The sequence below is a fragment of the Coregonus clupeaformis genome, unplaced genomic scaffold, assembly GCF_020615455.1.
Source record: "Coregonus clupeaformis isolate EN_2021a unplaced genomic scaffold, ASM2061545v1 scaf1267, whole genome shotgun sequence".
In the NCBI taxonomy this organism is placed as follows: Eukaryota; Metazoa; Chordata; class Actinopteri; order Salmoniformes; family Salmonidae; genus Coregonus; species Coregonus clupeaformis.
Genome location: NW_025534721.1, coordinates 40,053 through 66,057, shown reverse-complemented (window position 1 = coordinate 66,057; position 26,005 = coordinate 40,053). Strand labels below are relative to the sequence as shown.

At 44.5% G+C, this 26,005-nt stretch overlaps 2 gene segments (V, D, J or C); both read right to left on the bottom strand.

Annotated features, from left to right (window-relative positions):
• Positions 1 to 1,479: 1,479 nt before the first annotated feature.
• LOC123486553 lies at positions 1,480 to 2,408 on the bottom strand. The segment is given in 2 exon segments: positions 1,480 to 2,173; positions 2,307 to 2,408. Coding segments are annotated over 2 exon segments (408 nt in total).
• A 781-nt stretch (positions 2,409 to 3,189) lies between these two features.
• LOC123486555 lies at positions 3,190 to 25,619 on the bottom strand. The segment is given in 4 exon segments: positions 3,190 to 3,402; positions 8,069 to 8,211; positions 22,095 to 22,301; positions 25,536 to 25,619. Coding segments are annotated over 4 exon segments (636 nt in total).
• Positions 25,620 to 26,005: the final 386 nt, after the last annotated feature.

The window sequence follows — 26,005 nt, the reverse complement described above, 5'->3', positions numbered from 1 at the left end:
TATTTTCATTGTCTATTTCAATAAATCCAAATAGACGTTAATCTTAAATGTTGTTGAGTGATATAGAAATATATGCATATAACCTGATTCACAGTTTCTATGAAAAATATCCGACCTAAACCTCATTGATTAGTTATTTATGTTCTAACCACATCGTTATCAACCAGTAGTTCATACTAACACAAGATACTACTATTTACACAGATTAACAGGAGAGGTTTAGCCACATGTAGTAGGTACTCTTTATTCATATTTCTTGGAAGTTTTTGACCTGCTTGGCTTATAGACTTATAAAGACAGTAATCTGATGCTATTGAAAATGTCATCGATATCTTCGATGATCACCAATGTGCTCACACCTACATTAAGCTACATTCATTTTTAAGTTGTCCACATAATATTAGAAGTATCACATCTTCAAGATAGTCATTTGGTCTTCTCTACCTCCAACCCTCTGGGGACAGAGTGAACATCTGGTGACAGTGCTGCTCTATTCTGGGACAAGCAGAACCACCCAGCCCTGTCTATGCAAATCTTAGTTTCACTCCCACAGCTACCAGTCTAGCAGTTGACCAGTTTCACTGCCTGAAATACCCTGGACTGGGCCAGATGTGAGGGAGTGAACTGGTTTTAACCTCTATGGTTGATTCAGGGAGGGAGACATAACAGATATGCCATCATGTAATTCATGACATATAATATGTCTGTTTGAGCCCAGCATCATGTCACATTCACAGATCCAGCATCATGTCTCATTCACAGATGTAACAGTCAGTAACCTGCTCACCAAAATAGTTAATATGATGCTAGATGATCACATCAATATTTGGTTGTGAGGTGCATTATGGGAATTGTATCTAGGGGGCTGATGCTGATATAACATCACCTTCTTCTTCTTTACTTCTCTACATATTATTTTGCATATTGGACTGGTATTGTGGGTATTTCAGAACTTCAAATAACTTTTGGAGGTGCACTACAATGATGATGATGGGGAACATGTGACAGAGCCATGTGATCCAGGCTCTGTCGTAGCCGGCCGCGACGGAGACCCATGGGGGCGGCGCACAATTGGCCCAGCGTCGTCCAGGGAAGGAAAGGGAATGGCCGGCAGGGATGTAGCTCAGTTGGTAGAGCATGGCGTTTGCAACACCAGGGTTGTGGGTTCGATTCCCATGGGGGGCCAGTATGAAAATAAATAAATATATATATATATATATATATAAAAAAATATATATATGTATGTACTCCCTAACTGTAAGTTGCTCTGGATAAGAGTGTCTGCTAAATGACTTAAATGTAAATGTGATCTGAATGATGCTTTCTAAACATATTCAAAGTTGACTTCACTAACCAGTGTTCCATGTCACTGTCTCGTGTATGACAGAACCTCAGGTTGTTTTAGTGGGTTATAATCATGTTAAATGATCTTAGTAAATATGGTTGAATCTTTGCTTGAAACTCACTACCTGACTGGGGGACATTGCAGAGACTGGGATATTTATTCTGAAATCATGTGAGACAATATTTCACAAAGATGGAGTCCATTCAACTTATTGTCTGACATGTTAATAAAAGGTTAGTTTGCCATAGCAACAGGGAAGGCATATTTATGTGGTCTGACTGAACTAAAATAAACTGATCTTAATATATCAGTGATGCTGACTATAATGTCAACTTATCCACCCTCGTGTTAAATCATTCCTGAACTGACAACACCCACAGGTCCAGTGTTCCATGTCACTGTCTCTTCCCCCTCAGCACCTGCAGTAGGTCCCAGCTGTAGCAGTACAGTCACTGTGCAGTCTGACTGAGGGAGGTTTTTGTACGACTCTGTATCACTGTGTGAACACATGTTTACTATTGATGTAGTGGTAACTCTGACAGTAGTAATCTGCTGCATCTTCAGCCTGGACTCCACTGATGGTCAGAGTGAAGTCACTCCCAGATCCACTGCCACTGAATCTAGATGGAGTCCCAGACTGAAGAGTTTTAGCAAAGTATATTAGGAGTTTAGGAGCTCCTTCAGGTTTCTGTTGATACCAGGCTAGATAGTGTCCATTGCTGTCACTGTATACAGCACTGCTGGTCTTACAGCTGAGACTGACTGAGTTACCCACTGAAACAGTTTCCACTGCAGGAGTCTGAGTCACAGTGACCTGGCCTCTGGACTCTGAAACAGAGACGGCATGTATCATTAGCATTAAATTGTTCATTCATTTGTCCATTTAGCATATTCACTAAAACTGTAATGAGGTTATATATTTATTGCTATGATCCAGGTCCTTTTCTGTAAAATATATTACCTTGGAGACAGAGGGCAAAAATCCAGATGAAGATGGTGATAAAAGTCATGGTTGTTGTGGGTTCTGTTGTCATGAAGGACAGCTCTCAGTCATGAAGTGTTAAACTCACAGGGCTATAAACACTCCCAGACCACTGAAGCATGTGCTGTCTATGCAAAGTGTCCTATATGTAAATAGTCTTCCTGGACAGTCAGACTGATGCGATGTAGAAACATGATAGTTACTTAATCACTGACATGGGTTTTGATATAAGTGCTGAATGGTGACTGATATATTGATTATAGACATCTACAAATGGAGCATATTGTTATTACTGTGTTATTAGACCAGATAGTATCTGCTTTCTGTCTCACTCCAGTGGTCAGAGTCAGTAACTGCAGTCCATGTGTGGACAGATGCTGATGACTGACTGCTTTTAGCGGGAGATCTCCAGAGCTCTGACGTCTCCAGTCTCCTGCTTCACCTGCTGCTCTCTGGAACTACCACAGTGGTGTGAGGGAGGATGTATGGGTAATGTTTAGGGGCTTTTATTGTATGTGTTTGAATCATGTTGATTAAATTCTAGCTATTCAAAACACTGGTCATCTTTAGGGGTTGTTGTGATTATTGCACATAATCTCTATTCAGATTGGTTGATGGTTTTCCTTGAGTTACTCAACAGAGTCAACATGTAGTTAACGGTCAGGAGAAACATTTAGTGATCAGTTATGATCTAAGGTCTTCTAGACATAGCTCTAGTTTGACTCTATTGTTGTTCAGCTCTACTACACACTGTGTCATTGTACTGGATCATCTCCTCCCCTCAGCACCTGCAGTAGGTCCCAGCTGTAGCAGTACAGTCACTGTGGAGTCTGACTGAGGGAGGTTTTTGTACAGCTCTGTATCACTGTGTGAACACCCAGACACTGTTGGGGTTGTGTAAACTCTGACAGTAGTAATCTCCTGCATCTTCAGCCTGGACTCCCCTGATGGTCAGAGTGAAGTCACTCCCAGATCCACTGCCACTGAATCTAGATGGAGTCCCAGACTGAATGGTTTTAGCCCAGTATATTAGGAGTTTAGGAGCTACTCCAGGTTTCTGTTGGTACCAGGCCAACTACTGTCCATTGCTCTCACTGTATACAGTCAAATATTTTACCTTGAATCCAGAGGGCAAATATCCAGATAAAGATGGTGATAAAAGTCATGGTTGTTGTGGGTTCTGTTGTCATGAAGGACAGCTCTCAGTCATGAAGTGTTAAACTCACAGGGATATAAACACTCCCAGACCACTGAAGCATGTGCTGTCAATGAAAAGTGTCCTCTCTACGCAAATGGGCCTCCTGGAGCAAGGCAGATAACGTATGCCTCATTTGGTAATATATGGGATACACACCGAGTGTCCAAGACATTAGGAACGCCTTCCTAATATTGAGTTCCACCCACTTTTGCCCTCAGAGCAGACTCAATTTGTTGGGTCATGGACTCTATAAGGTGTCGAAAGTGTTCCTTCCACAGGGATGCTGGCCCATATTGACTCCAATGCCTCCCACAGTTGTGTCAAGTTGGCTGGTGGTGGATCTCTACTCTGAATTGCTCGTTCCATCTCATCCCACAGATGCTCATTTTATTGAGATTTTACATTTACATTTACGTCATTTAGCAGACGCTCTTATCCAGAGCGACTTACAAATAGGTGCATTCACCTTACAGTCAGTGGGATAACCACTTTACAATTATATTATTATTTATTTATTTTTGGGGGTGGGTTGGGGTAAGGGGGGGGTAGAAGGATTACTTTATCCTATCCCAGGTATTCCTTAAAGAGGTGGGGTTTCAAATGTCTCCGGAAGGTGGTGAGTGACTCCGCTGTCCTGGCGTCGTGAGGGAGCTTGTTCCACCATTGGGGTGCCAGAGCAGCGAACAGTTTTGACTGGGCTGAGCGGGAACTATGCTTCTGCAGAGGTAGGGGAGCCAGCAGGCCAGAGGTGGATGAACGCAATGCCCTCGTTTGGGTGTAGGGACTGATCAGAGCCTGAAGGTACAGAGGTGCCGTTCCCCTCACAGCTCCGTAGGCAAGCACCAAGGTCTTGTAGCAGATGCGAGCTTCAACTGGAAGCCAGTGGAGTGTGCGGAGGAGCGGGGTGACGTGAGAGAACTTGGGAAGGTTGAACACCAGACGGGCTGCGGCATTCTGGATGAGTTGTAGGGGTTTAATGGCACAGGCAGAGATCTGGTGACTGGGCAGGCCACTGCGGTAAGCTGAATTCACTGTCATGTTCGTGGAACTATTCCTGGACAATCCTAGCCTTGTGGCATGGGGCATTATACTGATGAAAAAATCTATTTGCAGATAGATACACTTCTGCCATGAAGGGATGCACCTGATTGGCAATTTAAACGTTGCTCCACTTTTATCAAGGGGCCCAATGTGTGCTATGAAAAACACACCCCACACCATCACACCACTAACGTTGACACACAGCTTTTTGGATGCATGTACTCATGTGGTTTTGTCCATACCCTAGTCCTCCCATCAGCGTGAAACAGCAGGAACAGGGATTCATCAGATCAAGCAATATTTTTCAAATTCTCCAGTGTCCAGTATTTCCGTTCCATAGCCCACTGCAAACTCAGTTTCTTGTTTTTTTGCTGAAAGAAGTGTAACTTTGTAAGGATGTCGGCTGCCATACCCCATTCCTGTCAAGGTACGATGAGTTGTGCATTATTTTATGGGTCTTTGGTCACAAATGTTGTACTAGTCTGTCAGTTGACTAACTGTAGCCCGTCTGTTGCTCTGCACAATTCATGTCAGACCATTTTTGATACACATGGGAAACTGTTGACTGTAAAAAACCCAGCAGCGTTGCAGTTCTTGACACACAAACCGGTGCGCCTGGCACCTACTACCATACCCCGTTAAAAGGCACTTCAATATTTTGTCTTGCCCATTCACTCTCTGAATGGCACACATACACAATCCATGTCTTAATTGTCTCAAGGCTTAAAAATCATTCTATAACCTGTCTCCTCCCCTTCATCTACACTGATTGAAGTGGATTTATCAAGTGACATCAATAAGCGATCACAGCTTTCACCTGGATTCACCTTGTCAGTCTGTCATGGAATGTTCCTAATGTTTTGTGCACTCAGTGTATATCATCCATTGTGTGACTGTTTTCATTTTGAGGTGTTGGTCAGTCAAATGATAAAGGGAGCCTATGATACTCTAGACTGTAGTCCTCAACACTATCACTGTTCTAGTCCCTAACACTATCACTGGTATAGTCCTCAACACTATCACTGATCTAGTCCCTAACACTATCACTGGTCTAGTCCTGAACACTATCACTGGTCTAGTCCTGAACACAATCACTGTTCTAGTCCCTAACACTATCACTGGTCTAGTCCCGAACACTATCACTGGTCTAGTCCTGAACACTATCACTGGTCTAGTCCCTAACACTATCACTGGTCTAGTCCTGAACACTATCACTGTTCTAGTCCCTAACACTATCACTGGTCTAGTCCTGAACACTATCACTGGTCTAGTCCTCAACACTATCACTGGTCTAGTTACTAACACTATCACTGGTCTAGTCCTGAACACTATCACTGGTCTAGTCCTGAACACTATCACTGGTCTAGTCCTCAACACTATCACTGTTCTAGTCCTGAACACTATCACTGTTCTAGTCCTGAACACTATCACTGGTCTAGTCCTCAACACTATCACTGGTCTAGTCCTGAACACTATCACTGTTCTAGTCCCTAACACTATCACTGGTCTAGTCCTGAACACTATCACTGGTCTAGTCCTCAACACTATCACTGGTCTAGTCCTCAGTACTATCACTGGTCTACTCCTGAACATTATCACTGGTCCAGTCCTCAACACTATCACTGGTCTAGTCCTCAACACTATCACTGGTCTAGTCCTCAGTACTATCACTGATCTAGTCCTCAACACTATCACTGGTCTAGTCCCTAACACTATCGCTGGTCTAGTCCTCAATACTATCACCGGTCTAGTCCTCCCCCTCAGCACCTGCAGCTAAGACTGTCTGAGAGTGGTCTGAGTGGGGAGGGGAAAACGGAAAACTAGCTGTTATTGGCAGAGAGATTTGGAACTCTCTTTGTTATTGGTCTATTAACTAATTTGCTACATGGTAATGTCACCATGGAAAGCCGAACCTCCCTCAAATGCAAACCTGCTAATTAGAAGGTCCTATGTACAGTACATCATATTTTCAACTAGGAACAATCATGAAATAACACTGATCCATTTTTTTCACACTTTTACAGTGTTAGTTTCATCAGCTGTTGTACAATATTATATAAAACACAAGAAATACTGAATTTTGATTGCACAGAGCCTTTAATGGATTACTGCTGGTTTTACAGTAGTGGAGAGTAACTGCAGTATGTGACCTGAAAGGACAGCTTTCACTGCAGGAGTCTGAGTCACAGTGATCTGCCCTCGGGATACTGAGAAAAGAATAACACATTGTCAAGATCAGATTCCATTTAAGATCCGTTTTCTAGAACATAATATGCTTTAGAATTCAACAGTAACTTTAACTTGAAAGCAAATGACAAGCATCAAGATGAAGGGGTCTATTCAATCCGTATTGCTGAAGTTCAGCGTTAAGCGTGATTGGAATTTAAAGGCAATGTTCCTGTGTTAGCGGAGACTGCATTCACGGTAAACGCTGCATATGGGGTGGCAGGTAGCCTAGCGGTTAAGAGGTCGCTAGTTGGAATCCCTGAGCCGACTAGGTGAAAAATCTGTCGATGTGCCCTTTAGTAAGGCCCTTATTGCTCCTGTAAGTCCCTATGCTTGGACTCTTATGAAAGTTTCTCAAATCAGTTACTGAACATTTCTCTAACATTTTGGGGTTTGTTTTATACCTTTCTATTTTATAATAAAACTATAATGTTTTTCATTTAATCAAAAAACGATTTCAAATGAAGAATATAACATTATATTTGGCCAGTATTCCTATGTGCTCATGATTTAAACCACAGTCTAAAACAATTAAGGATTCAGCTTGCCCAATGGTCAGGAGGTTTTTGTACCAGCAGTAATAGGGGATTGTATCACTGTGGTGGACTTTTGGTAGCGACACCAGACTAGATGTTGGAAGTAAGTTTCTTGATGTTTGTCTGATTCCATTTATTTTCTTAAACTCTTTAATCTCTATTAAAACATTTAGATTTGAGATAATTTACTTTCCAAAAATATTGTTATATATTGATTTTGAAAGAACCTTCTTTCAACAGTTTATTTAATCAAAATGTTAAATTGCAGGCATTTTTTTGTATGTTTTATTTGTATGATTGCAGACTATATAACTCTTATTCTGGTATGATAACTATAATATTTGTTATTGTAGTCATCAGTGCATTGTGTTCATGATAGCCACAAAGGGTCTCTGTTATGTTTGTATCCAACCTCTTGGATTCTGCAAAATACTACAAATATGAGTATTCTGATGAGAAACGATCCTAAAAATATATATGTATGACAAAGTAATGCTAAAGTTAAACACGTCATACTTAAATGCTTTCTGCTTGTATACTTTATACTTTAATCTGCTTTCCTATCACACTAATGTTTGTGTTTTCTTCACGTCTTTTGGCAATCTAATCTAAGTTTTAGAAGTCATTTCCAAAGTACTTTGTTTTTATGTAGTTGATGTATTCTGTTTGTTCCAGGTAACAGTTCCCCAACCCGTCCTGCCCCCCTCTAGTGAGGAGCTGTCCAGTACAACAATAGTCACACTGATGTGTCTGGCCAACAAGGGCTTCCCCTCAGACTGGACCATGAGCTGGAAAGTGGACGGGACCAGCAAGAAGCAGGAGGCCAGTCCCGGGGTCCTGGAGAAGGACGGCCTGTACAGCTGGAGCAGCACCCTGACTCTCACTGCCCAGGAATGGACCAAGGCAGGAGAGGTGACCTGTGAAGCCCAGCAGAAATCCCAGACTACAGTCACCAAGACCCTGAGGAGTGCTGACTGTTCTGGGTAGGACCCCTCAGTCACACAGCCCTGTGGAGAGAGGATGCTGGTTCCTCTGCTTTGACTAGCTTAGTTCTAAAATCAGTAATTCTCTGATTTAGAGATCACTCTGGTGTGGACTAACAGGGGGCTTGGCTTGAGTTCATGTGTCAATCCATTCTGTAGATTGAGATTTTGTTCGTTTTAGATTTGATGTGATCTGCTTTTATTCACTATCATGTTTGCTTTGATGCTTCGATTGTGTGATAATGGATTAAATAAATATTTCTTTTTTGAAATGCATATTTTTGTTGTTTCTATTAATAAACAGTATCATAGATACTGTATATTTGTAATATTCTAGAAAAATATGTATTCAGTAAGGCTGATTAATGGTGTCTTTAAAAACTGTCAAGTCTAAAACTCACTCTAACATCATAATGGACCAGTATTTAATACTATCACAATATATTATGATATAATAGAAGAGGTTCTGCCATGGTAGTAGTTCACTGTCTTCATTCATCAGGATACTGAGTCTGTGTCAGACCTGTTTGACTTGACAGACTTTACAGTAATAAAATAAGAACTATCAAACAGTCAACCGATATATTGGACTCTCACGTGTGTTATAGGCTTTGATTTGAAGCTAAAAAAAATAAAAAATAAAAAAATATTAGAAGTGGCACTACTTCAAGATTTAGCAGCGTTTCCCATACTCGGTCCTCAAGGGGTGCACATTTAGTTTTTTGTCCTAACACTACACAGCTGATTCAAATTATCATAACTTGATGATTAGTTGGTTATTTGAATCAGGTGTGTAGTGCTAGAGCAAAAACCAAAACGTGCACCCCTTGGGGTCCCGAGGACCGAGTTAGGAAAACGCTGATTTGACGAGATTTGACGTGACTTCCGTCTCGCTTCCGCATTGTCTCCGTACTGCTGTGCTGTTTGTTGCTACTTGGCTACCTGCCAAACTATTCACGTTTTACTTTTAATAAACGTTTAATCAATCTTTGTGTTCAACAAATTTACCAACTTTTTAGTTTTGTCCTCACTCATCTTTTTTCGTTAAACTTTTTCACCCCGGACGTTTATCCCGAGACAGAAGAGTCATTTTCCTGTGCGTTTTAGCTGCCAACTTTACGTTATTTTCCTTTTTTCCATCGCAACTTTTTTCCCTTATTCAACTTTTTTCACTCCGGACGCTTTATCTGGACATGGTTCATCAACATCTTCAACAGCCGAAGCTAAGTAGTAACATTAACATGATGTCTTCTAATTGCAGTCGCTGTACTCATAATATACAGGAGAACGATCGCCTTACGGCGAAAATAGCTGTGCTACAAGCCCAGCTTCAGACGCAATCGTTAGGCAAGGGTAATCTCAGTGTAGGAAAGGAAGAAACAGCGTCTGTGCCACCAGTAAGTACAGACAGTAACGTTAGTATAAATCCCCCCGCACAGTCCCCGCGGCGGACAACTTTCTCATGGCTTCTGGAGGGAAATACTGTTGGAATGCTCAACCGGTGTCGCTCATTCAGCCGACAGAAACCTTCAACCGGTTTTCCCCATTATGTAGCGAGTCGGAGTCTGAGTCTGAGTCTTCTCTAGTCTCTACTCCTCCCGTTACGGGGTCTGAGACGCGAAGGCTCCACCATTAGCTCTGACAAATTGAAAACCCTAGTCATTGGCGACTCCATTACCCGCAGTATTAGACTTAAAACGAATCACCCAGCGATCATACACTGTTTACCAGGGGGCAGGGCTACCGACGTTAAGGCTAATCTAAAGATGGTGCTGGCTAAAGCTAAAACTGGCGAGTGTAGAGAGTATAGAGATATTGTTATCCACGTCGGCACCACGATGTTAGGATGAAACAGTCAGAGGTCACCAAGTGCAACATAGCTTCAGCTTGTAAATCAGCTAGAAAGATGTGTCGGCATCGAGTAATTGTCTCTGGCCCCCTCCCAGTTAGGGGGAAGTGACGAGCTCTACAGCAGAGTCTCAGCACTTAATCGCTGGTTGAAAACTGTTTTCTGCCCCTCCCAAAAGATAACATTTGTGGATAATTGGCCCTCTTTCTGGGACTCACCCACAAACAGGACCAAGCCTGACCTGCTGAGGAGTGACGGACTCCATCCTAGCTGGAGGGGTGCTCTCCTCTTATCTACCAACATAGATAGGGCTCTAACTCCTCTAGCCCCACAGTGAAATAGGGTGCAGGCCAGGCAGCAGGCTGTTAGCCAACCTGCCAGCTTAGTGGAGTCTGCCAATAGCACAGTCAGTGTAGTCAGCTCAGCCATACCCATTGAGACTGTGTCTGTGCCTCGACCTAGGTTGGGCAAAACTAAACATGGCGGTGTTCACCCTAGCAATCTTATTAGGATAAAGACCTCCTCCATTCCTGCCATTATTGAAAGAGATCGTGATACCTCACATCTCAAAATAGGGTTACTTAATGTTAGATCCCTCACTTCAAAGGCAGTCATAGTCAATGAACTAATCACTGATCATAATCTCGATGTGATTGGCCTGACTGAAACATGGCTTAAGCCTGATGAATTTGCTGTGTTAAATGAGGCCTCACCTCCTGGTTACACTAGTGACCATATTCCCCGTGCATCCCGCAAAGGCGGAGGTGTTGCTAACATTTACGATAGCAAATTTCAATTTACAAAAAAAAAATGGCGTTTTCATCTTTTGAGCTTCTAGTCATGAAATCTATGCAGCCTACTCAATCACTTTTTATAGCTACTGTTTACAGGCCTCCTGGGCCATATACAGCGTTCCTCTCTGAGTTTCCTGAATTCCTATCAGACCTTGTAGTCATAGCAGATCATATTCTAATTTTTGGTGATTTTAATATTCACATGGAGAAGTCCACAGACCCACTCCAAAAGTCTTTCGGAGCCATTATCGACTCAGTGGGTTTTGTCCAACATGTCTCTGGACCTACTCACTGCCACAGTCATACTCTGGACCTAGTTTTGTCCCATGGAATAAATGTTGTAGATCTTAATGTTTTTCCACAAAATCCTGGACTATCGGACCACCATTTTATTACATTTGCAATCGCAACAAATAATCTGCTCAGACCCCAACCAAGGAGCATCAAAAGTCGTGCTATAAATTCTCAAACAACACAAAAATTCATTGATGCCCTTCCAGACTCCTTCTGCCTACCCAAGGACGTCAGAGGACAAAAATCAGTTAACCACTTAACTGAGGAACTCAATTTAACCTTGCGCAATACCCTAGATGCAGTTGCACCCCCTAAAAACGAAAAACATTTGTCATAAGAAACTAGCTCCCTGGTATACAGAAAATACCCGAGCTTTGAAGCAAGCTTCCAGGAAATTGGAACGGAAATGGCGCCACACCAAACTGGAAGTCTTCCGACTAGCTTGGAAAGACAGTACCGTGCAGTACCGAAGAGCCCTCACTGCTGCTCGATCATCCTACTTTTCCAACTTAATTGAGGAAAATAAGAACAATCCAAAATTTCTTTTTGATACTGTTGCAAAGCTAACTAAAAAGCAGCATTCCCCAAGAGAGGATGGCTTTCACTTCAGCAGTGATAAATTCATGAACTTCTTTGAGGAAAAGATCATGACCATTAGAAAGCAAATTACGGACTCCTCTTTGAATCTGCGTATTCCTCCAGGACTTAGCTGTCCTGGATCTGCACAGCTCTGCGAGGGCCTGGGATCGGGAGAGACACTTAAGTGTTTTAGTACTATATCTCTTGACACAATGATGAAAATAATCATGGCCTCTAAACCTTCAAGCTGCATACTGGATCCTATTCCTACTAAACTGCTGAAGGAGCTGCTTCCTGTGCTTGGCCCTCCTATGTTGAACATAATAAACAGCTCTCTATCCACCGGATGTGTACCAAACTCACTAAAAGTGGCAGTGATAAAGCCTCTCTTGAAAAAGCCAAACCTTGACCCGGAAAATATAAAAACTATCGGCCTATATCGAATCTTCCATTCCTCTCAAAAATTTTAGAAAAAAGCTGTTGCGCAGCAACTCACTGCCTTTCTGAAGACAAACAATGTATACGAAATGCTTCAGTCTGGTTTTAGACCCCCATCATAGCACTGAGACTGCACTTGTGAAGGTGGTAAATGACCTTTTAATGGCGTCAGACCGAGGCTCTGCATCTGTCCTCGTGCTACTAGACCTTAGTGCTGCCTTTGACACCATCGATCACCACATTCTTTTGGAGAGACTGGAAACCCAAATTGGTCTACACGGACAAGTTCTGGCCTGGTTTAGATCCTACCTGTCGGAAAGATATCAGTTTGTCTCTGTGAATGGTCTGTCCTCCGACAAATCAACTGTACATTTCGGTGTTCCTCAAGGTTCCGTTTTAGGACCACTATTGTTTTCACTATATATTTTACCTCTTGGGGATGTTATTCGAAAACATAATGTTAACTTTCACTGCTATGCGGATGACACACAGCTGTACATTTCAATGAAACATGGTGAAGCCCCAAAATTGCCCTCGCTAGAAGCCTGTGTTTCAGACATAAGGAAGTGGATGGCTGAAAACTTTTTACTTTTAAACTCGGACAAAACAGAGATGCTTGTTCTAGGTCCCAAGAAACAAAGAGATCTTCTGTTAAATCTGACAATTCATCTAGATGGTTGTAAAGTCGTCTCAAATAAAACTGTGAAGGACCTCGGTGTTACTCTTGACCCTGATCTCTCTTTTGTCGAACATATCAAGACTGTTTCAAGGACAGCTTTTTTTCCATCTACGTAACATTGCAAAAATCAGAAATGTTCTGTCCAAAAATGATGCAGAAAAATTAATCCATGCATTTGTTACTTCTAGGTTAGACTACTGCAATGCTCTATTTTCCGGCTACCCGGATAAAGCACTAAATAAACTTCAGTTAGTGCTAAATACGGCTGCTAGAATCCTGACTAGAACCAAGAAATTTGATCATATTACTCCAGTGCTAGCTTCCCTACACTGGCTTCCTGTTAAGGCAAGGGCTGATTTCAAGGTTTTACTGTTAACCTATAAAGCGTTACATGGGCTTGCTCCTACCTATCTTTCCGAGTTGGTCCTGCCGTACATACCAATACGTACGCTACGGTCACAAGCACAGGCCTCCTAATTGTCCCTAGAATTTCTAAGCAAACAGCGGGAGGCAGGGCTTTCTCCTATAGATCTCCATTTTTATGGAACAGTCTGCCTACCCATGTGAGAGACGCAGACTCGGTCTCAACCTTTAAGTCTTTACTGAAGACTTATCTCTTCAGTAGGTCATATGATTGAGTGTAGTCTGGCCCAGGAGTGTGAAGGTGAACGGAAAGGCTGGAGCAACGAACAGCCCTTGCTGTCTCTGCCGGGCGGTTCCCCTCTCCACTGGGGTTCTCTGCCTCTAACCCTGTTGCAGGGGCTGAGTCACTGGCTTGCTGGTGCTCTTTCATGCCGTCCCTGGGAGGGGTGCGTCACTTGAGTGGGGTTGAGTTACTGACGTGATCTTCCTGTCTGGGTTGGCGCCCCCCTTGGTTTGTGCTGTGGTGGAGACCTCTGTGGCTATACTCGGCCTTGTCTCAGGATTGTAAGTTGGTGGTTGGGGATATCCCTCTAGTGGTGCGGGGGCTGTGCTTTGGCGGAGTGGGTGGGGTTATATCCTTCCTGTTTGGCCCTGTCCGGGGTTTCTTCGGATGGGGCCACAGTGTCTCCGGACCGCTCCTGTCTCAGCCTCCAGTATTTATGCTGCAGTAGTTTATGTGTCGGGGGCTGGGGTTAGTTGGTTATACCTGGAGTACTTCTCCTGTCTTATCCAGTGTCCTGTGTGAATTTAAGTATGCTCTCTCTAATTCTCTCGTTCTCTCTTTCTCTCTGAGAACCTGAGCCCTAGGACCATACGTCAGGACTACCGGGCATGATGACACCTTGCTGTCCCCAGTCCGCCTGGCCTTGCTGCTATTCCAGTTTCAACTGTTCTGCCTGCGGCTCACGAAACCCCTACCTGTCCCAGACCTGCTGTTTTCAACTCTTTAATGATCGGCTATGAAAAGCCAACTGAGAGACCTGAGCCCTAGGACCATACGTCGGGACTACCGGCCGTGGTGACTCCTTGCTGTCCCCAGTCCGCCTGGCCTTGCTGCTATTCCAGTTTCAACTGTTCTGCCTGCGGTTATGGAACCCCTACCTGTCCCAGACCTGCTGTTTTCAACTCTTAATGATCGGCTATGAAAAGCCAACTGAGATTTATTCCTGATTATTATTTGACCATGCTTGTCACTTATGAACATTTTTGAACATCTTGGCATGGTTCTGTTATAATCTCCACCCGGCACAGCCAGAAGAGGACTGGCCACCCCTCATAGCCTGGTTCCTCTCTAGGTTTCTTCCTAGGCTTTCGCCTTTCTAGGGAGTTTTTCCTAGCCACCGTGCTTCTACACCTGCATTACTAGCTGTTTGGGGTTTTAGGCTGGGTTTCTGTACAGCACTTCGAGATATTAGCTGATGTAAGAAGGGCTATATAAAATAAAATTGATTGATTGATTGATTGTTATATAGTGTAGTGACAGTCTTCTCTACCTCCAACACCCTGGGGACAGAGTGAACATCTGGTGACAGTGCTGCTCTATTCTGGGACAAGCAGAACCACCCAGCCCTGTCTATGGAAATCTCAGTTTCACTCCCACAGCTACCAGTCTAGCAGTTGAACATTTTCACTGCCTGTAATACCCTGGACTGGGCCAGATGTGAGGGAGTGGACTGGTTTTACTGTAACCTCTATAGTGGATTCAGGGAGGGGGACTTTCTTACAATGAATAAACCACCATTTAATAGATGACATAAAGTATGGGTATTACTAAATATAGGCATTGACAGTTACTGACATCACATTCTAATTCCTAATTCTATGGTTACGGATATGTGTGTAATGTCTGAGCTCAAAATCTTTTTCCTGAAAGCAGAGGGCAAGTGTCCAGATGAGGATGGTGATAAAAGTCATGTTTTTGTGGGTTCTGTTGTCATGAAGGACAGCTCTCAGTCATGAAGTGTTCAACTCACAGGGCTATAAACACTCCCAGACCACTAAAGCATGTGCTGGCAATGCAAAGTTTTCTCTCTACGCAAACAGACTTTCATGGTCCCACAGAGAAACTGTAGTTGAAGAGATCTTCTTCTTTGGTATAATGGTGTTCGCAACAATTATGTGTATTCCGCCACCTACTGTACAGATGGATAATAAGGATCCAAAAAGAAAAAATGTGGGGTAAAAAATGAATAAATAAATATATATTTTTTAATCCATACAAACTATCGGTAACGAAATGTTAATTCAACTAAATCAAAACGAAATGTGTTTTAATCAGGTCCCTACACAGGCTCAGAAGGATCCTGTGATGGCGGGGACATTTCCTGGCGACAGTAGTCCTTGCAGTGCTTCTGCTGTTAAGTCTTCTCGGCTGCAGATATAATGATGTCCAGCTTCTTAGACACGTGTGCAGTACAATTAATAACTGTGGCTATACAGTGGGGAAAAAAAGTATTTAGTCAGCCACCAATTGTGCAAGTTATCCCACTTAAAAAGATGAGAGAGGCCTGTAATTTTCATCATAAGTACACGTCAACTATGACAGACAAAATGAGAAAAAAATCCTGAAAATCACATTGTAGGATTTTTATGAATTTATTTGCAAATTATGGTGGAAAATAAGTATTTGGTCAATAACAAAAGTTTCTCAATACTTTGTTATATACCCTTCGTTGGCAATGACACAGGTCAAACGTTTTCTGTAAGTCTTCACAAGGTTTTCACACACTGTTGCTGGTATTTTGGCCCATTCCTCCATGCAGATCTCCTCTAGAGCAGTGATGTTTTGGGGCTGTCGCTGGGCAACACGGACTTTCAACTCCCTCCAAAGATTTTCTATGGGGTTGAGATCTGGAGACTGGCTAGGCCACTCCAGGACCTTGAAATGCTTCTTACGAAGCCACTCCTTCGTTGCCCGGGCGGTGTGTTTGGGATCATTGTCATGCTGAAAGACCCAGCCACGTTTCATCTTCAATGCCCTTGCTGATGGAAGGAGGCTTTCACTCAAAATCTCTACGATACATGGCCCCATTCATTCTTTCCCTTTACACGGATCAGTCGTCCTGGTCCCTTTGCAGAAAAACAGCCCCAAAGCATGATGTTTCCACCCCCATGCTTCACAGTAGGTATGGTGTTCTTTGGATGCAACTCAGCATTCTTTGTCCTCCAAACACGACAAGTATTTTTTTAACCAAAAAGTTATATTTTGGTTTCATCTGACCATATGACATTCTCCCAATCCTCTTCTGGATCATCCAAATGCACTCTAGCAAACTTCAGACGGGCCTGGACATGTACTGGCTTAAGCAGGGGGACACGTCTGGCACTGCAGGATTTGAGTCCCTGGCTGCGTAGTGTGTTACTGATGGTAGGCTTTGTTACTTTGGTCCCAGCTCTCTGCAGGTCATTCACTAGGTCCCCCCGTGTGGTTCTGGGATTTTTGCTCACCGTTCTTGTGATCATTTTGACCCCACGGGGTGAGATCTGCGTGGAGCCCCAGATCGAGGGAGATTATCAGTGGTCTTGTATGTCTTCCATTTCCTAATAATTGCTCCCACAGTTGATTTCTTCAAACCAAGCTGCTTACCTATTGCTTATTCAGTCTTCCCCAGCCTGGTGCAGGTCTACAATTTTGTTTCTGGTGTCCTTTGACAGCTCTTTGGTCTCGGCCATAGTGGAGTTTGGAGTGTGACTGTTTGAGGTTGTGGACAGGTGTCTTTTATACTGATAACAAGTTCAAACAGGTGCCATTAATACAGGTAACGAGTGGAGGACAGAGGAGCCTCTTAAAGAAGAAGTTGCAGGTCGGTGAGAGCCAGAAATCTTGCTTGTTTGTAGGTGACCAAATACTTATTTTCCACCATAATTTGCAAATAAATTCATTAAAAATCCTACAATGTGATTTTCTGGATTTTTTTTCCCTCAATTTGTCTGTCATAGTTGACGTGTACCTATGATGAAAATTACAGGCCTCTCTCATCTTTTTAAGTGGGAGAACTTGCACAATTGGTGGCTGACTAAATACTTTTTCCCCCACTGTAAATGCTACAAAATACACCTTTTTCACAATAAGTGTATCCAGATTACTTGATTGAAGTATAACATTTGCAACTGGTTGTGGTGCATCCACCACATATCTTCTTCAGAACGTCAACGCTCTTCACCGCCTCCACATAGGAGATTTGCTGTACAGCCCTGATCCTTGACACCTCAACCTCTTTCACCCTAACAGAACACTCAGGGTATTTGGAAATATGATCCCCGCCACAGTTGAAACATTTTACATTCACAGACTCTTCAATAACATATTCCTTCCATCTGCAAACACTTGACACATGGCCAAACGTTTTACACTTTTTGCATTGCTTCGGGTTTTGCACGAATGCTCTTACAGCGTATCTTATATCCCAACTTTACATAGGGTGGTAAATACTCATTACATTTTAGACATTTAGCAGACACTCTTATCCAGAGCGGCTTACAGTTAGTGAATACATATTTATTTTTTTATACTGGCCCCCGTGGGAATCGAACCCACAACCCTGGCGTTGCAAACGCCATGCTCTATCAACTGAGCTACATCCCTGCTGGCCATTCCCTCCCCTACCCTGGGCCAATTGTGCGCCGCCCGGTCTCCCGGTCGCGGCCGGCTGCAACAGAGCCTGGATTCGAACCAGGATCTCTAGTGGCACAGTTAGCACTGCGATGCGGCGCCTTAGACCACTGCGCCACTCAGGAGACTACATCAAACATCAATAAAACAGATAAACTTTGCTCCTTTTTCCCATTCTCCATATGGCTCAAGTGACGTGCATTAACTACTCCTGGAATTCTTTGCCTAAGATATTGATTATCAATGTCCAACGGGACACCAGAAATAACACCTTTTACCGGTTTCCTGCTCCGAAAACCAAAGCTGTTCACTTCATGCGTCGATATTTTCGCGAGCCACAATGCACATTCCTTTTGCTCTTTAGATACACACCATATCAACACCATACCACTCCTGGTTACTATGATATCAACACCATACCACTCCTGGTTACTATGATATCAACACCATACCACTCCTGGTTACTATGATATCAACACCATACCACTCCTGGTTACTTTGACTGCATCCACGTTTCCCAACGCCTTCTTCACCATCCTCGTGACTTCAAAAGGGTTTCCCAAACAACATCTTTATCCAAAAAACGTACTCCAACAAGGAACGATTCATCAGACTCATTTTCGACAACAATTGTAGCCCTTTCTGTTCCATTCTTGGACTTCACTATTGTCCACTAATTATTCTCACTAACTGTACTCAACGCGTTTTCAGCTTCAAACGACACTTCTTCTTCCACCATCTCGATGTATGAGCAGCTGACCTTTAAAAAGTTTGAGAGCTGATTGTCCAGCCAATCATGGCCTTGATTGGTAAATGAGCCTCAGCTGGAATCAATTAAAGACTGGGAAGGTGCTGGAAGATAGCAGGGCGTGCCAGGAATGAGGTGTTGTACTAACGGTCAGGCGTTTAATAAATATATCATTGATTTAGAGATTAAACCTGATGTGGCTAAGACCACATCTTGATTTGATTATTCCTGGTTATTGTTCAATCAGATCCGATAGATCAACTGGACAGGGTGGTATTTGTACCATGTTCATAAGAGAAGGTCTTGTATATCGTAATATACCTGTCCCATCTGAATATGATTGTGTGATGGTGGAAATATACATTGCAGGTAGTAATATTAAGTTGCACAATTTTTACAACTGTCTGTAGCGATGTTTTATGAAATATCAGGAGAAATGGGCTCTAGAGAGATATGGTGCGGCAACTTTAATGCACACAATAGTTTATGGGGAAGCACACATACTGATGCTGATGGTACTATTGTGGAAGATATGATGGAAACAAGAGCATATGTCTTAACGATGGATGTGGTACAAGAGTTTATGTTGTTAGAGGGGTTACATCCTGCCTGGACCTCGCTGGCTTCTAACTCTATTGCATCTATGTGTGAATGGAATGGATGATTCTACTGTTGGAAGTGGTAATTTCCCAATTTCGTGTACCATGAACTTTGATGTTACTACTCCAGAAAGGGTACCGTTCAGATGATGGTGCTTTCATAATGCAGACTGGGAAAATTTGGTGATCATTACTTAAATGTTGGACAGTTGTCTTTAGAGAGGCTGGTTGATGTATGTGCTTTCTCTGTGACATCACTGATTTTGAGTGCTACAAATGTGTATGTACCAGAGAGTGAAGTGGGTGAGAAAAGGAAGGTGTTTCCATGGTGGACTGAAGAGTGCACTGCGGCTATTAGAGAAAGAAATAGGGCTTACAGAGTGTTGCGTAGGTTCTATGACTCCTGAGAATCTAATTGATTTCCAAAGGAAGAAAGCTTTAGTACGTAGGATCATTAAGTCTGTCAAGAGAAATGCATGGAGGCAGTTCTGCTCTACAATAGGCAGGGGTACTGAGCTGGGGGATGTATGGTCTATGTTGAAGAAGATGACCGGAAGAAGCAAGTCCACTCGAATTCCAGTTTTGGTTGTGGGTCAAAAAATGATAAAGAAAAAGCTGACTTGTTGGGGAAGACATTTGCTAGTGTACATAGTGGGGTTACTTTGGATGAAGTATGAAAGCAACGTAGGTGTGAGATTTCAAATGCTCATGTTAATGTGTATAGAAAGGGATACTGTTGACTCTTCTTTGGATGCTGATTTTACCATACAGGACATGCGTTCAGCCTTAATAGGCTGTGGATATACAACCCCAGGTCATGATCAGTTGTGCTTTGTAATGTTTAAGCATATACCTGATGAGGTAATGCAGTGTATCTGTTTACTGCATGTCTTTGTAGACTTAGGGGGCAGTTTGCCAGACACATTAAGCTTAGTCCTGGACTGAAAAGCAAACTCAATTGGATAATCTTCATTGAAAGAGCTTTTAGTCTAGGACAATGCTTCATCTGTGTCCAGGAAACCCCCCTCCTAGTGTTTTTGTTGCTCTTGGTGTGCTAAACTGTAGAGCATGAATGTAACATACATATATCTGATGAATTGTTTTGTCTATAAATGTTTTCAGAGTTTATTTTTGCCTTTATCTTTATAGATGAAGTGTTTTGTTGTTGTCGGTTGTTCTCAGTACTGTAGCTAGTTGTTTATCCTGTGTGTATTACCTCCTCATCTCCTCTCCTCTCCTCTCCTCTCCTCTCCTCTCCTCTCCTCTCCTCTCCTCTCCTCTCCTCTCCTCTCCTCTCCTAATATATTCCATTATAGAGTAGTAGTAGCTGACCCTCCTCTCTTCTCTCATCCAGCTGGTCCCTCTGTCAGGCCCACAGTGTCTCTGCTCCCTCCTGTCCTCTGAGTAACTCTCCGGGGACTCGGCCAAACTGGCCTGCCTGCTGAGTGTCTACTCCCCCCAGGGGGCGATGGTGAGCTGGGAGGTGTATGGGGCGGAGGTCAAGGATGGGGTCCTGACCACCACAGAAGAAGAGAAGGGCGGCCACTTCAGCCGCAGTAGCACCCTGACCCTGAGCAAGTCACGCTGGGAAGATGGAGAGGTGTACACCTGCACGACGACGACACCAGTGATTCAGCCGCCTTCAGGAAAAGTCAATATAGTGTCTAGAGACCGGAGAAGCAATTGTAGGGTTCTAGAGAATCCCCACATGATGCTAGTTCTGGAAACATTCGTGTTTTAGAGCTGAATGTTACAGTATAATAGTGAATAATATCAGTAGTGCTGTGTGCTAAATGAAGTATTTTGAGATTATGTTGTACATGTCTTCTTGCCTCTGAGTTCAAATAAAGCTTGTTTTGATTAGAAAATAATCCAATAATTGATTTAATCATCATTCCAGTGATCACTATCGCATGAATAGGCAGCACACTTCATACTAATTAATATCAATCAGCTTCTTTCATTATTTCAGCATTGTAGCATATAGCTACTCTCTGATCCAACAAATACTCTGCAATCATTTCTACAACTGAATGATCTTGTTATACTGTAGCATCAATACCAGTGATAATAATTAGTGATATTTGGTAATAAACCTCTAAGATCTGCTCTCAGAACTCACACTACTAAACAGTTACTTTCCATAACATATATATTTATGATGTTTAATTCCTAATATGATTTTATTAAATTAGATATTTTTGCAATGGTTTTCAACAATGTGTGGTCTACACTACTCCATTATATTTCCCCAGATCTTCTCTACCTCCAACCACCTGGGGACAGAGTGAATATCTGGTGACAGTGCTGCTCTATTCTGGGACAAGCAGAACCACCCAGCCCTGTCTATGCTGAATTAACATTACTTTTCTTTTACTTCAGTAGATCTTACTCTGCATATGGACTGGTAATGTGTTCCAAAACTTCTAATACATTTTTATATACACTTTCAGTTCATGACAATATAACAAGTTACAACCATGATGATGATGTTGATGACACTTTCTAACCATTTTCAAAGTTGACCTCCTCTACTGATCAGTGTTCCATGTCACTGTCTCTTCCCCCTCAGCCCCTGCAGTAGGTCCCAGCTGTAGCAGTACAGTCACTGTGCAGTCTGACTGAGGGAGGTTTTTGTACGACTCTGTATCACTGTGTGAACCACCGAGTGCTACCAGGATAGTGGAAACTCTGACAGTAGTAATCTGCTGCATCTTCAGCCTGGACTCCACTGATGGTCAGAGTGAAGTCACTATGAGTTCCACTACCACTGCATCTAGATGGAGTGTTTTTAGTATGGTAAATAAGGAGTTCATGAGTTCCTCCAGGTTTCTGTTGATACCAGGCAAGACGGGCATCAGAGTAACCTGCTTGATACACATTACTGCTGGTTTTACAGTTCAGAGAGACTGTCTGTCCTGGGAGAACAGCTTTCACTGCAGGAGTCTGAGTCACAGTGATCTGTCCTTTGGATTCTGAAAAACAGAATAAAACATTTATATGAATTGAATATCACATATATTAAGCAATTGTTCTGAATAAAATATTTACATTAATATACATTATACTTTTGTGTAGATTAAATATGTCACGGTCGTCTATGTCGTCCAAGTATGACCAAGGCACAACGTGTCCAAGAAACATGACTTTATTTAGCAAAGTAACCAAAATCCAAAACAAAAGACGACTCAACGAAGTCCACGGTACACAGACCGAAAACGGAACAAAAACCACCACTCCCACAAGAAAACATACAGATTAAATATGGCTCCCAATCAGAGATAACGAGCCGACAGCTGACACTCGTTACCTCCGACTGGGAGTCATAGACCAAACCTAGACATGAACCCAACAGAAAGGCAAACCTAGAAATACACACAACAGAACTACCAACATAGAAATACACCCCAAATAATGAAAATGAACAACCCTGGCTCAACAATCAAAGTCCATGGAGCCAGAGTGTCACAGTACCCCCCTAAAGGTGCGAACCCCGGGCGCACCAACATAAGGACTAGGGGAGGGTCTGGGTGGGCGTCTGTCCACGGTGGCGGCTCTGGCCCCGGTCGTGATCCCCACCCCACCACAGTCACAACCTGCTTCAGTAGCCTCCTCCCAATGACCACCCTCCAACTAACCCCACCTGGACTAAGGGGCAACACCGGACTAAGGGGCAGCACCGGACTAAGGGGCCGCACCGGGATAAGGGGCAGCACCGGGATAAGGGGCAGCACCGGGCTAAGGGGCAGCACCGGACTAAGGGGCAGCACCGGGCTAAGGGACAGTACCTGACTAAGGGGCAGCACCGGACTGAGGGGCAGCTCCGGACTGAATGGCGGATCCTGGCTGGCTGGCGGATCCGGGCTGGACGGCTCTGGCGGATCCTGGCTGGACGGCTCTGGCGGATCCTGGCTGGACGGCTCTGGCGGATCCTGGCTGGACGGCTCATGCTGGCTGCCGCTCATGGCTGGCTGACGGATCTGGCTGCTCGGCTGGCTGACGGATCTGGCTGCTCTGGCAGGCTGACGGATCTGGCTGCTCATGGCTGGCGGAAGGCTCTGGCTGATCCTGTCTGGCGGACGGCTCTGGCTGATCCTGTCTGGCGGAAGGCTCTGGCTGATCCTGTCTGGCGGAAGGCTCTGGCTGATCCTGTCTGGCGGAAGGCTCTGGCTGATCCTGTCTGGCGGAAGGCTCTGGCTGATCCTGTCTGGCGGAAGGCTCTGGCTGCTCCTGTCTGGCGGAGAGCTCTAGCGGCTCCCGGTCTGGCGGACGGCTCTGAAGGCTCATGGCAGACGGGCGGCTTTGCAGGCTCAGTACAGACGGGCAGTTCCTGCGGCGCTTGGCAGACGGACAGTTCAGACGGCGTTGGGCAGACGGGCAGTTCAGACGGCGTTGGGCAGACGGACAGTTCAGGCCCCGTTGGGCAGACGGGCAGTTCAGACGAGCGTTGGGCAGACGGACAGTTCAGGCCCCGTTGGGCAGACGGCAGACTCTGGCTGTCTGAGGCGCATCGTAGGCCTGGTGCGTGGTGCCGGAACAGGAGGTACCGGGCTGAGGACACGCATCTCAGGGCTAGTGCGGGGAGAAGCAACAGGGCATGCTGGACCCTGGGGACGCACCGTAGGCCTGATGCGTGGTGCCGGAACTGGAGGTACCGGGCTGAGGACACGCATCTCAGGGCTAGTGCGGAGAGAAGCAACAGGGCATGCTGGACCCTGGGGACGCACCGTAGACCTGATGCGTGGTGCCGGAACTGGAGGTACCGGGCTGAGGACACGCATCTCAGGGCTAGTGCGGGAAGCAGCAACAGGGCATACTGGACCCTGGGGACGCACCGTAGGCCTGATGCGTGGTGCCGGAACTGGAGGTACCGGGGCTGAGGACACGCATCTCAGGGCTGAGTGCGGGGAGCAGGAACAGGGCATACTGGACCCTGGGGACGCACCGTAGGCCTGATGCGTGGTGCCGGAACTGGAGGTACCGGGCTGAGGACACGCATCTCAGGGCTAGTGCGGGAAGCAGGAACAGGGACGTACAGGACTCGGGGAACACACAGGAGGCTTAGTGCGTGGTGTAGGCACTGGTGGTACTGGACTGGAGACAGGAGGTGGTGCCGGAAATACCGGACCGTACAGGCGTACTGGCTCCCTTGAGCACTGAGCCTGACCAACCTTACCTGGTTGTATGCTCCCCCGTCGCCTGACCAGTACAGGGAGGTGGAATAACCCGCACCGGGCTATGTAGGCGAACCGGGGACACCATGCGTAAGGCTGGTGCCATGTAAGCCGGCCCGAGGAGACGCACTGGTGACCGGATGCGTGGGGCCGGCCTCATGACATCTGGCTCAATGCTCAGTCTAGCCCGGCCGATACGTGGAGCCGGAATGCACCGAACCGGGCTATGCCTGCGTACAGGAGACACCATGCGCTCTACTGCGTAACACGGTGACTGCCCGTACTCTCGCTCTCCACGGTCAGTCCAGGGAGTAGGCGCAGGTCTCCTACCTGACTTCGCCACACTCCCTTCTAGCCCCCAAGAAATTTTTGGGTAGTACTCTCGGGCTTCCAGCCTTGCCTCCGTGCTGCCTCCTCATATCGCGCCTCCGGCTTTAGCTGCCTCCCGCTCTTCACGAGGACGGCGATATTCTCCCAGTTGATCCCAAGGCCCCCTCACCATCCAGAATCTCCTCCCATGTCCATGAATCCTTTGTGGAGTCCATAAATCCTGTGTAGGTAGGTCCTGTTGCCGCTTGACACGCTGCTTGGTCTTTTTGTGGTGGGTTTTTCTGTCACGGTCGTCTATGTCGTCCCAAGTATGACCAAGGCGCAACGTGTCCAAGAAACATGACTTTATTTAGTAAAGTAACCAAAATCCAAAACAAAAGACGACTCAATGAAGTCCACGGTACACAGACCCAAAAACGGAACAAAACCCACCACTCCCACAAGAAAACATACAGATTAAATATGGCTCCCAATCAGAGATAACGAGCCGACAGCTGACACTCGTTACCTCCGACTGGGAGTCATAGACCAAACCTAGACATGAACCCAACAGAAAGGCAAACCTAGAAATACACACAACAGAACTACCAACATAGAAATACACCCCAAATAATGAAAATGAACAACCCTGGCTCAACAATCAAAGTACATGGAGCCAGAGTGTCACAAAATAATTGTTCAACAACAAATTCTGAAAATGGTAACCTTGAAAGCAGAAAGCAAGTGTCCAGATGAAGATGGTGATAAAAGTCATGGTTGTTGTGGGTTCTGTTGTCATGAAGGACAGCTCTCAGTCATGAAGTGTTCAACTCACAGGGATATAAACACTCCCAGACCTCCGAAGCATGTGCTGTCTATGCAAAGTGTCTTATATGTAAATATTCTTCTGGGACAGTCAGACTTTATTAATACATGTTGTGTGATGTGATGTAGAAACATGATACCTATGTAATCACTAATATCATTTCTGATATAAGTGCTGAATGGGGACTGATATATTGCTTCCTCAAGCTCTTCCAAAAGTTATTTGCAATCCTCCATTGCATATTTACTCTAAACATATTCCATGTCCCTCCTTTTTTTCTAGTCCATCATCTTCTCCTTCACCAGATCTTCCAGAAGACTAGTAATAATCCTTCACTCCATATTTCACTTTCTTCCTTTTCCCGTCCGAC